Genomic DNA, 12,632 nt, shown 5'->3' with positions numbered 1-12,632 from the left:
TAATCACAATACCATGAAACCGTGAAAATTTAATCCAAGGTTATCATACTGTCAGAATCATATACCAACCCATGCCTATGTACAATGTTAATGCATTTAATAACATGAGAAAATTATGAACACCATCCTACATACATTACAGTAGCCTATTTATTCATCTTTGTTAACATTATTTAATAAAATTAAAGTCACAGGAAATTTACCAATGTAAACCATAGACTAAAAGATATGCACATAGTATCTGTGATGTCACCCATAGGTTTCTGAAGAATGCAAAAGAAGCTACAAGTACGCGTGGCCAATCGTTGCCATTTTGTTCGCGCGTCATTGCACCAATTGCGGGATACCAAACAAGGACAAAGAGGCGGAGCTACAGACGCCTGCTAGCATTATGCTTTGACAGGATTTTCTTTGGGAAAAACGCTGAATACTTCATTACCTGCGACTCGTTTGTGTTCTGACCACATGTGCTTGGTTGTACACGATATCTATAAAGTGTCAAGATTTTTAAAAACACTTTTGTAATACATTGAGCCATAAAGCATTGTTCTTATGAAGTTTTTCTACAGGAGGAAAACACAAATTACTTCAAAACACTTCAAATATAGTCTGTGTTAGTAAATGCAAGGCTAATTATGAAATCCAGGCATAACACTGTATGACAACGCTTCAGATGACTGTTTTATAGCCTACAGCTGATGAATCTGTCAGATTCTGGAGTGCATTCAAGTTCTAAAGAAAAATATAAATGATCTGAAATAAAGCAAATATATTTATAGAGATGGTATACAAGTATAGATTTTTACTCACCTGGTAAATGGAGGCCACTTGAATGGTTTGTGAGCACAATTAAGTACACACAGCATGCCATATTATCCGATAATTGTAAGAAATAATTCCAAAAAGCAACTGACTGTGTAAAGGCACATAAAACAACACATAAATACGATGTATATGCCGAGTTCAGCGGCTAATCAGCCGGAATCAGCTGAGGTGAAGTGATGGCGACCAGCAAGACCTAGCTGTCACTCAAGTGGCCACACCCTTAATTATGCAGACTGAATAAAACTTAATATAAATGAAACGGATGAGTTATAAAAAAATCCACCCCTTCACAGTTGTCATGAAGGGTAAAATTAGCTTTGTACCAGGCTGTAAACACTTTTTTTCTGCTGTAAAGTTGGCCATTATAACAGTGGGCTCAATAGAAATCTACTCTATTATGGAGCCAGGACTAGCGGAATTTCGATGAATTGCAGTTTCAGTTACTTCCGTATTTGCTTCATGAGGGAGAGCGGGACGAGGTTGACGCTTGGTGTTAACAAGCACACTGTTGGATTTTAATAATGCATTAGTTACTATTGAACTAATTAATAAATGCTGTACAATATTGTTCATCCTTAGTTCATGTTAGTAAATATGTTCACTAATGAACCATTATTTTAAAGTGTTACTGTTCATTTTTCTTTTTGTTTTAGGTTCTCAATATGACCGAATTGTATAACATTGTTATTGCCTCAGTCTCATTATTTGAAGTATAGTTTTGCTAGTTTGTGTGTTAGATGTGCTCTTGGTCTGTTTAAAAAAAATCTTTTTAAAGATGTTGTCAATTTATATATTTCTAGGGAAAGCGTGTGGCCATTGCTCATTTTATTTAGTTTAATCTTCAGAGTGGAGGCTGAAATGTATACAAAGTTGTCAATCAAATAATAAAATAAAAAATAAAAAAGTAATTTCAGACATAAACATTTGACATAATGACACATTTTTGGTTACACTGTTTGTGTCAGAAGGGTTGTCCCATTTTTTAATGTTCCCATCGAATTTACAAAAATGATTTTGCTAAAATGTTTCAAATAACGTTTGACAAAAAAGTTCCATTGTCATTCAGCTTTGATTGTAAAAAAACAATATACTTATTTTAAACCTGTACTTATTAATGTTTTTGATATTTAAAATAATTAAAAACCTAATAATGACAAATAGGTCAAATTCATTGGTTTGAAGATAGTGTCAAAGTATATTACAATTCTGGACCTTTTTAATATGACATGAAGTTATTATTGTGCAAAATATCCTGACCAAAAAAAGATATTATTACACCGAATGACATATTAGTTGGTGTCTTCTTTAAAAATTCTAGAATTAATAATAAACAACTTTATTTTTTAATTAATGTTAAAAAAAGAGGAGCAAAAACTGTTTGTTCACATTAGAACATGCTATAAAACTACTGCAGGTTAAATATGTTTATATATAATAACTTTTATTTGATTGTAATGCAATAATGTGAACTTTTTGTAAAGCTGCTTTGAAACAAAAGTTTTTGTAAAAAGCGCAATACAAATAAAATAAACTTGAGTGAGAGTAAATATGTTAACTAATGGAGCATTATTGAAAAGTGTTTTTGTAAAAATGTTTGATGTTCATAAATATATAACACAGAAAAAATATTAATATTTAAATTAAAGCTTTATTATGCTTTTACTGTTATGACACTTTTGTGCATGTCACATTTACCATATGTAATAAACATAATAAATATGCAGTACTTTGTGCAAAATATTCACTGCTGTTCTGTTGCATAACAGTTATCAAGAGTTAGAAAAATGAAGAAATATTAAAACATTATCTGATACCAAAATCATTTATTATGACTCTCTCTAATGTTTTTAAATCTGTTTCAGGGATCCATGGCTTTCAGAAAGGCAGTAAAGGGAACTCTAATAGGGGGCGGAGCTGTAGCCACAGCCTTTGGCCTATCACAGTTCTTTGAATACAGGAAGAATCAGGTATTAATTTGCAGTAAATACCGTGAGTGTTCTTGTCAGTGATCTCAATGTGAAGTTCTGGCCAAATCTTTTGACAAATACCACACATTTTGGTTTCACATTTCACATCCACACAGTGACTCCTACAGGTTAGAGTACAGAATAGACAGACTGCAGCTGTTCACACCCGTCTGTCCCAAAGCGTGTCTTATCCTGACTCAGGAATGTGCTCTCTGTGTTTATACAACCTTAAAGATCCAGCTTAAAGGTGCAGTAGCTGGTTGTCTTTAGAAACAATTTATGTTATGCTGGTCGAAAGTCTCTTCACATCCTGATAGCAATCAATCAATTAAGTGGTCCAAATATATTTATATGTACAGTGCATCCGGAAAGTATTTATAGCACTTCACTTTTTTCCCACATTTGTTTATGTTACAGCCTAGTTCCAAAATGGACTAAATTCATTTATTTCCTCAAAATTCTATTCTACACACAATACCCCATAATGAATATTATAAAAAAGATTTTTTGAAATAGTTGAAAATTTATTAAAAATAAAAAACCTGAAACATTACATGTACATAAGTATTCACAGCCTTTGCTCAATACTTTATTGATTCACCTTTGGCAGCAATTACAGCCTCAAGTCTTTTTGAATATGATGCCACAAGCTTGGCAAACCTGTCTTTGGGAATTTTTGCCCAATCCTCTTTGCAGTACCTCTCAGGCTCTATCAGGTTGGATGGGAAGCAATGGTGTACAGCCATTTTCAGATCTCTCCAGAGATGTTCAATAGGATTTACATTCACCGAGCTGTTGTGAAGCCACTCTATTGATATTTTGTCGGTGTGCTTTGGGTCATTGTCCGGCTAGAAGTCAAGTCAACAGCACTCTGAAGCAGGTTTTCATTCAGGATGTCTCTGTACATTGCTGCATTCATCTTTCCCTCTATCCTGACTAGTCTTCCAGTTCCTGCTGCTGAAAAACATCCCTACACCATGATGCTGCTAGATGCTGGAAGGTAATATCCTGGTGATGAGCAGTGCCTGGTTTTCTCCAAACGTAACGCCTGGCATTCACTCTAAAAAGTTCAATTTTAGTCTCATCAGTCCATTTTTTGTTTCTCACCACCAGAATTTTGTTTCTTATGACCTGAGAGTTCTTCAGATGCCTTTTGCCAAATTTCAGGCCTGATTGGTGGATTGCTGCACAGATAGTTGTCCTTCTGTAAGATTCTCCTCTCTCCACAGAAGAACGCTGGAGCTCAGACAGAGTGACCATCAGATTATTGATCGTGAGTAACGGCTCCCTGACTGGGGCCCTTCTCCCCCGATAACTCAGCTTAAATGGCCAGCTCTAGGAACAGTCCTGGTGGTTCCAAACATCTTCCACTTACAGATAATGGAGGCCACTGTGCTTATTGGAACTTTCAGAGCAGCAGAAATTTTTCTGTAACCTTCCCCAGCCTTGTGCCTCAAAACAATCCTGTCTCAGAGGTCCACAGACAATTCCTTTGTCTTCATGCTTGGTTTGTGCTTTGACATGCACTGTCAACCCTGGGTATTGTGTGTAGAATTTTGAAAAAATAAATTAATTTAATCCATTTTGTAATAAGGCTGTAACATAAAAAATTGTGAAAAAAATGAAGCGATTATGAATAATTTCCAGATGCACTGTATCTGCATACTCTGTTGAAGTTCTAAGAAAAGTTCGTCCAATCAGAACTTTAGGTCCAAACATTATTATAGGCTGTCTAACCAGCCTGTCAAAATACAGTTCTCAGCATAATTGAATACACCCCATTTTGCAAATGAATATTTTTATCCATTTCTCAGTGAATATAGGCAATGTATTTTGATGCATTTAAGCAAAACTGATTTATTAAACAGTTATAATTATTAAAGTAATATTTTAATCCTATCACACTTTAAACAGAATTTTATTTAAAATTATAGTGTACATAACAGTCTCTGGATAAATATTCCCAATACCAATATTTTAACAATTTATAAGAAATGTATCACTTTCTGGCCATCGGATATTAGGCATGGATATATACATTCGATCATGATTTTTGAAAGTATTACATCGCTTTGTAAATGTTCATTATAACCATTTGATGAGTCTCCTCATACAGTTTGATAGAGCGATTGGACCCGGAAGCCGCTTTGTGTGATGTTACATTAAACAAGTGGATAGTCCCCAAATCATTCCACATAAATTTGCAGATGTTTTACAAAATCCTTCACAGACATAACAAAAAATGTCTGCAGATTCTAACACGGGCTCATTGTGATTACGTACCCCTGTATACATTTCTGGAGAGTGCGAATTATGTAGCCAGAGCTACGTATGGCTGCATTTTATTGTTAAAGTAATTGGTACAGGGCGCTATGATGCCACCGACGGTTTCTGTTTCTTTTCACGCCTCTGTTTCTTTTCAACCATTTTTTATGCGCATATATAAAAAGCGCAAAAAATAGGTGGTTGGAAATGTAGCCACTGGCGCTTTCAGACTGCACGCATTAGATGTCATTAAACTTAAAAAAAAAAGTTTTTTCTAAAGCAGGCTCGAAGCCCGATATGTGTGCTAGCTATGGCGTGAAAACTGGCCCAAAGCCCAGCCCTAGGAGCATAAAAAAGTCAGGCCCCGACAGGCTCTGGCTCAAATGCAGGGCTCTACCAGAAAGCAAGTAAAACAAAAAAAAGCAAAAAATAAAATAAAGAAGTAAATAACAGGGTGAGAACGTGGTAAGATCCCTTTTTCTGTATTACTTTTGAAAACACCGTTGGTTGGGTTTAGGGAAGTGGGTGGGTGGGTCAGTCGGTGCTTTTGAAAACTCTACCGGTTGTGTTTAGAGAAAGTGGGAGGGTGGGGGAATCAGTCGGTCAGTCAGTCAGTCAACAGTGGTTAGGGTTAGGGTTAGGGTTAGGGTTAGGGTTTCGCGCTTTCCAGAAATGTATATAGGGATTCGTATCCATAATGAGCCTGGGTTGATTCTGTCTGGCCCTGCGTAATTGCGTATTTCTGCATACCCCACTTGCACATAAAGGATTACATGATCGACAACCTACCCTCTGTGTTTAAAGTTTGGTATTGTAATTACTAACTGTACTATAAAGTTTTTTTTATAGCTCAAAGTTATGTGATGTAGGGATGTTGTCTAGTGCACATTCAAATATTCAGGAGGCATGGCTTTGAATAGCAATTTGAAGACTTACGCTTTCAGCGCTATCAGGCTAATGTCAGCATTTTCCAAGATCTCCTATTGCACCTTTACCTCAAGCCCTCAATGCTGATATCAAATCCCAGATCACTTTATTTATAACCGTCCCCTTAAATAGCCTATTCATGTTTTCGTGTGGTCAACGGGAGTTCACGAGAGCGTGCGACAAATCTCATTAAGATCAGACCTAGCAAATCCAGTTACATTAACAAATCTCCAAAACACCTTTAGGTAGTGCCTCAAGTCTCCGAACTCAGGCAGTTCTCTCTCTAGGGTGGACTATCGTATTAAAATCAGGTTGTGTTTGCTAGGGAGATTAGACTCGAACAGTGATACACACATTGTTTAAAAGATCTCTCTTGAATATGTAATCATGAACAATCTGATCCCCATTCACGCCATCAGGGAGTGTGTCACACACCATGTTCTGTGTGTATTTAAACTAGTAAGAACCCCAGGGGTCTCGTCTGTTTAGATGCTATACCAAATAACGGAAGGTCAAGTAGATTAAGATAATCAACAAGGCTTTCTGAAACAAATGAAGGAAAAAAAGGCAGACCCTTGAAGAGCAATGGGAGTCCTGATTTTCTCTCTCATCATTTATTTAAATCTTCCCAAGCCCATTTTGTCCATTATCTTGCATCTCAACTGTTCCAATCCCAATGAAACTCCAGGGAGCGAGAGAATTATGCACTTTCAAGGATGTGGTTGCCAAGGAGATTGTCACTACACTATTAATTTGGCCAAAAAAGATAAACAGTTATGGGAGAACTTGAGTTTGTATATATATATATATATATATATATATATATATATATATATATATATATATATATATATATATATATATATATATATATATATATATATATATATATATATATATATTTGTAAATATATATATATTTGTAAATGTGTTGGTAAGGTGTTATCAATTTTTTCAGGCCCCCAGATATGTTCATCCCCACATCCTAATAGCAAAAAGACATCTAAATGGTTTCTTGTAATAAAATGTATATTATTAAGGGGTCTAAAATACAATTGGGAAAATATGCAGTTTCATTTAAGTTAAATTATAATTTTTTTAAATTCAATAATTAATATGTTATTTTAGTTAATAGTAATTTTAACCACATTTGTATTTGTTTTTAATTAACTATTTATTTATTTATTTATTTTTTCGTGGCATCTTGCTGAGACGAGCCACCTGCTCTATAGACCGGTACTCATTCAAAAGTTTCTCTCGCGAGATGTTACGAGGATACGGGTGTCACAGCACATCAATTTTTTCATTACTCATCAGTTTAAGGCATAATTATTTATTTATTTAAATGAATTTTCATTTAAATAAATACATTTAAATCATATATTTTTGTATTGATAATTTGATAAGACATCATTATTATAATTCAAATTGAAATGCATTTCAGTTGTTTTTTGTATAAAAATACATTTAATAAATTAATAAGTCAGTGAAAAATGGTTTATAATAATTTCACTTTAATCATTTTATTTTTAACAATTTTCATAAAAATGTTGCATTATACATTTGAATTGTATTAATCATGTTTCTTTATTGATAATTTACTAATACATTATTAATATTATTGTTGTTGTTATTATTATTTAAATTGGAATGTGTTTGTTGTATAAAATATTTCGTTATTTTATTCTTTTATTTATTTATTCAATCATATATTTTTGTATTGATCATTTGATAAGACATTATTATTATTATTATTATTTACATTGGAATGCATTATAGTTGTTTTTTGTATAAAAATGCATTTAATAAATTAATAAATCAATTCAAAAATAGTTTATTAATTTATAAATGTATATAATGTTTAATTTTAATCATAATTTTTTTATTTTAATTAAAATATTGCATTATACATTCAAATCATGGTAATCATGTTTCTGTATTCTGTATTTGCTAATACATCATTATTATTTAAATTGGGATGCATTTTTTTGTATAAAAATAGTTTATCAATTTAAAAATATTTTATTATTTTAATCTTTTATTTATTTATTTAAATCATATATTTTCATATTGATAATTTGATAAGATATTATTATTATACTTTAAATTGGAATTCACTTTAGTTGTTTTTTATATAAAAAACATTTAATAAATCAATATAATAATATTTTATTATTTATAAATGGTAAATAATGTTTCATTATTTTAATTGTTTTATTTTACATTATATTTTAATTAAAATTTTGCATTATACATTTGAATTGTAATAATCATGTTTATGTATTAATAATTTAATAATACATTATTATTATTATTATTATTATTATTATTATTATTATTATTAAATTTATTATTATTATTATGTAAGTTGGAATCCATTTTAGTTGTTTTGTTTGTTTAAAATAGTTTGTTCATTTATAAATGTTAAAAATGTTTAATTATCTTAATCTTTATTTATTAATTTATTTTAATAAAAATTTTGCATAATACATTTAAATTGTATTAGTCATGTTTTTGTATTAAATATTTGATAATGCATTATTATTATTTAAAGTTTAATTAATTTTCGTTGTTTTTTAATAAAAATATGTATTAATTTATGTTAAAATGTTTGATTAATTTAATTTTTTTATTTTATTAATTTAATATTTGTTAAATATATGTCTACATGTTTTATGGATTTTTTTCAAAATATTTCCACATATCCTCCAGGGGTCTTTTGCAGCCCCCTTATTTTGCAACCACTTTTCCATAGGTTAAACCTTGTTCATTCACTTACTGATTTGATTTAAAGAGACTTTCATAAGTCTCTGTACCACAGCATCACGTTGTCATCTGCATTTGCATCCCATGTTATGTGATTCACTGTTACAAACTTTTGTTCTGATGTTTCTCCATTTATTTATGTTTATTCGTCCCTCGTGTCATCTCAATGCAGCCTAAAAGGGTAAGCAAAAGTCAAAAGAGAAAGAATGAATCTTCTTTCAAAAAATTGCTTGCAATCATGCATGTGACAGATGCTAATCTTTGGGATTGTAATGTAAATTTGGTGAGTGTGTGTGTGTTGTGAGTGTCTGTTTGTCTCCTCTATGGCAAGGGCACTGTTACACTCTGACTGAAGTATCACACTGCGGTGGCCGATTTGCATGAAATTCTCTGTTTCCGTCACACACTTGTCCTGATTGCAGGACAGCCTCTCTTAATAGTGTGCGGATGTTTTAAATATGTCTGTCCTTGGAAATAGACACTAATTACTGAATCTTGTTTTTACATGCTATTACTGTCTAAATTGCAAATGTCTGGGCTCATTTGGTCATTTGCAAGTCAAATGGACCCTACGGGCTTTTGGGGGCAGATTGATGTAATCATTTAGGCCAAATGCTAACGAAAAAAATGAATAAAACGTTTCATTATGGCTAAAACCCTCGACACCTAGCTTCGCACCGGCTTGTTTTCTCATCATTTGAATTTTTTGCGTCTTTTTTGCCTCCGATTGGCAGTTGTTCATTCACCAGTTCACTCTCTTTTCAATTATTTCAGATTTGATGTTATTGATAAGGGGATTTATTGAAAACAAGAGTGTTTATACCTGATGTCAAACATGAGGATGAAATCAGATGTGACCCTGGACCACAAAACCAGTCATAAGAGTAAATTTTTGTTGAATAAAAAATCTTTACATCGATGTATGGTTTGTTAGAATAGGATAATATTTGACCGAGAGACAACTATTTGAACATCTGGACTCTTAAGGCTCGTACACACCGGGTCGCTTTTCGTTTGCGTTTATCGTCAGCGTTTTTCGAGATGTTTTTCCGGAGTCGAACACAAGCGATTTTCACTGGCGTCGAGCAGAAGAGTATGCAAAATCACTCCTTGAAGTTAGATGGCGCTAAACATTAAGCTTCTGAAACCCACTTGTAATAGAAGAAGAAGACAGAACGTTGACACGCTTGTTGTTGAAGTTACTGGCTGTTCGAACAAGCATGGATGGTTCAAGTAGCAGCTCTAGCGATGAAGAAATGATTATTGTTCACCAGTACAAGAAGCAGCTCCACGTTCATATCGCTTCTAGGGCATCTTCTTGAATGTGCAATAGCATGGACAGTTTTGCGCTTCAGTTCCTCCAGGTGCTGTTTACTGTAACTTCAGCAGCTCCGTGCACGTGAATAAATGTGCCAATCTGATTGGTGGAGAAGGTTTCGACAAAGTGCTTCAAAACAAAAAAACAAGCCGTTTTGCCCGTTAGTATGCACGATCACATTGGCAACCTTTATTTAGTCATGAGGCGTTAAACGTTGACGGAAAACGCGAGCAAATAACGTCCCGGTGTGAACGGCCTTAAGGGTTAAAAAAATCTAAATAGAAAATTGCATTTAAAGTTGTCCAAATTAAGTACTTAGCAATGCATATTACTAATAAAAAACAGGTTTTGATATATATACAGTAAGAAATTTACAAAATATCTTGATCTAACATGATCTTTACTTAAAGAAACACTTATGAGCTTGTTTTACAAGAGATAAAGAGTTGAGTTTTACCTTTTTTAATTCATTCAGCCAATCTATGGAAAAAGTGTGAGCAATTTTAGCTTAGCTTAGCATAAATCATTGAATCAGATTAGACCATTAGCGATGTCGCTCAAAAAATTCAGGAAAGAGTTTTGATCATTTTCCTATGTAAACTTGACTTTTCTGCAATTACATCGTCTATGGTAGGGTTGTCACACTACTGGAATTCGGTACCAATCGATATTGAAATAAAAAAAAAAAAACACGTCCATTTCCTGTTAACATTTGAGTGCTGTTGAGTGCTGTGCTTTTTTAGTCCTCTAGAGTTTAACAGTTGCGTTTTATTATTTTTTAATCCATTCAGCTGATCTCTGGGTCTGTCAGGAGCACTTTTAGCTTAGCATAGATAATTGAATCGGATTAGACCATTAGCATCCTGCTCTACAAAATACTATGCTGCAGCCATGGTACGCAACAAAGTTCCTTGATTATTATACCACAGAATGACAGTATACTTCCTAACCATATCAGCATAAAAAATAGCAAGTTTTCATTTTTTGTAGACTGGGGTTGTCACAGTGGAATACGGTACCAATCGATACTGAAATTTTAAAAACGTCCGTTTCCCACTAACATTTAAGTACTGTTGAGCACGTTCTTAAACAGCGCTGATTTGCCATTGTGTACACGTGCTCAACAGAAATTACTGTGATTGGCCGTCATCAGTTACATCAAATACCAAGCTGCAGCTATGGTACGGCAACAAAGTTTCTTGATTATTATATGAATGAATAAGAGTATACTTCCTAACCATATCAGCATAGAAAATAGCAACTTTTCATTTTCCGTAGACTAGGTTGTCACAATACTGGAATTCGGTACCAGTCGATACTGAAATTTTAAAAACGTTCATTTCCTGCTAACATTTGTGCGCGTTTTTAAACATTGCTGATTTGCCATAGTGTTCACGTGCTCAAACAGAAATGACTGTGAAGGTCATCAGTTCACCAAACTCACCGATGTTTACGGAGTGTAACCATGATACAGGGACACTAGAGCGTTTTAAAGCCGCGATTCACCAACGGATCGCTCATATGTCAGCTTTTTGACAAACCAGCTGATCGACGTGAATTTGAAATGCTTCTGTGTTCCTTTATCTGTGGTTACACTCAGTACACAGCGGTGAGTTTTATTATTACTTGTTCTCAGGTAATGGGTTTTGGCTAAGCACAGATATATGGTAATATATTAATTTATGTAACCACATACACTGATTCTGCAAATTTGACTGATTGCTTGCATCTTTCATATAATGTATAAACTTATTGTACGTTATACTTTTATAATGGCCATTATTGCTTATTAAAACTGATATTCAGCTAAATAGAGGGTATGTTTTGTATTTTCAATGAAAATTAAAGGAGGCAAAGGCTCCTTTTTGTCATAAATATGCATATAGTGAAGATGATGTTGATATAAATATGTAGCTACACGACGCCTCAACATTTTTGGTGTCTGTTAAGTTGTTTATATCAAAATGAAAATAGGCAGTTCCTTATATCATGTTTTCATTTTATTGTTAATATATTGAAACAACCTAGCCAGGGTGATGCAAATGAGGTTATAAAGTACAATGTTCCCTTTGAAGATTTACCCAATGTGTCCTCAGGAGTTCGTTTTCCAAAGTCTGAACTTACAAGGAAAAGATGCAGTACTGAACTGTGCTAGGCTACTAGGCTACTTAATATTGAGGGAAAAGCCCCAATCAGATAGGCGAATGTCTGCAGCCCTGCCTCCGTTTTCAGATGTCTCAGTTTTCCCTCATCCACACTAACATGGAGCAGCAGCAGTTTAAAATGAAAACGGCCTCTTCAGCATTTTCAAAATGCTCCGTTTTTGGTGCTCAAAAACTCTGGCGTAGTGTGGACGGATGCCGTAACCGCAGCAAAACTTGTGCGTTTTAAAACTAAAACATAGTGTAAACGGGGCCTAAGCTAAAAGTGCTCCCATCAGACACAGAGATAAGCTGAATGGATTAAAAAATGACAACTGTTTTAACTCCAGAGGAAAAAAGTGAAGTGTTCTTTTAATATTCCAAGGATTTTTGGCATAGAAGGAAAATTGCCAAAAATATACC

General features: G+C 33.6%; 1 protein-coding gene across 2 annotated transcripts in view; it reads left to right on the top strand.

Annotated features, from left to right (window-relative positions):
• gpd2 (glycerol-3-phosphate dehydrogenase 2 (mitochondrial)) overlaps positions 1–12,632 on the top strand; it is a 76,323-nt gene that overhangs the window by 1,302 nt on the left and 62,389 nt on the right. Inside the window, exons 2-3 of one of the 2 annotated variants that reach the window (XM_056459630.1) lie at positions 2,688–2,792; positions 8,923–8,931. In XM_056459630.1, the coding sequence (XP_056315605.1) occupies positions 2,694–2,792; positions 8,923–8,931 (108 nt within the window). In that variant the 5' untranslated portion in view covers positions 2,688–2,693. The remainder of the gene's footprint in view (positions 1–2,687; positions 2,793–8,922; positions 8,932–12,632) is intronic. The other variant, XM_056459631.1, reaches the window with a different exon arrangement.

Source organism: Danio aesculapii, chromosome 6 (assembly GCF_903798145.1).
Source record: "Danio aesculapii chromosome 6, fDanAes4.1, whole genome shotgun sequence".
NCBI classification, from domain to species: domain Eukaryota; kingdom Metazoa; phylum Chordata; class Actinopteri; order Cypriniformes; family Danionidae; genus Danio; species Danio aesculapii.
This window is presented reverse-complemented; position numbering and strand designations above follow the sequence as displayed.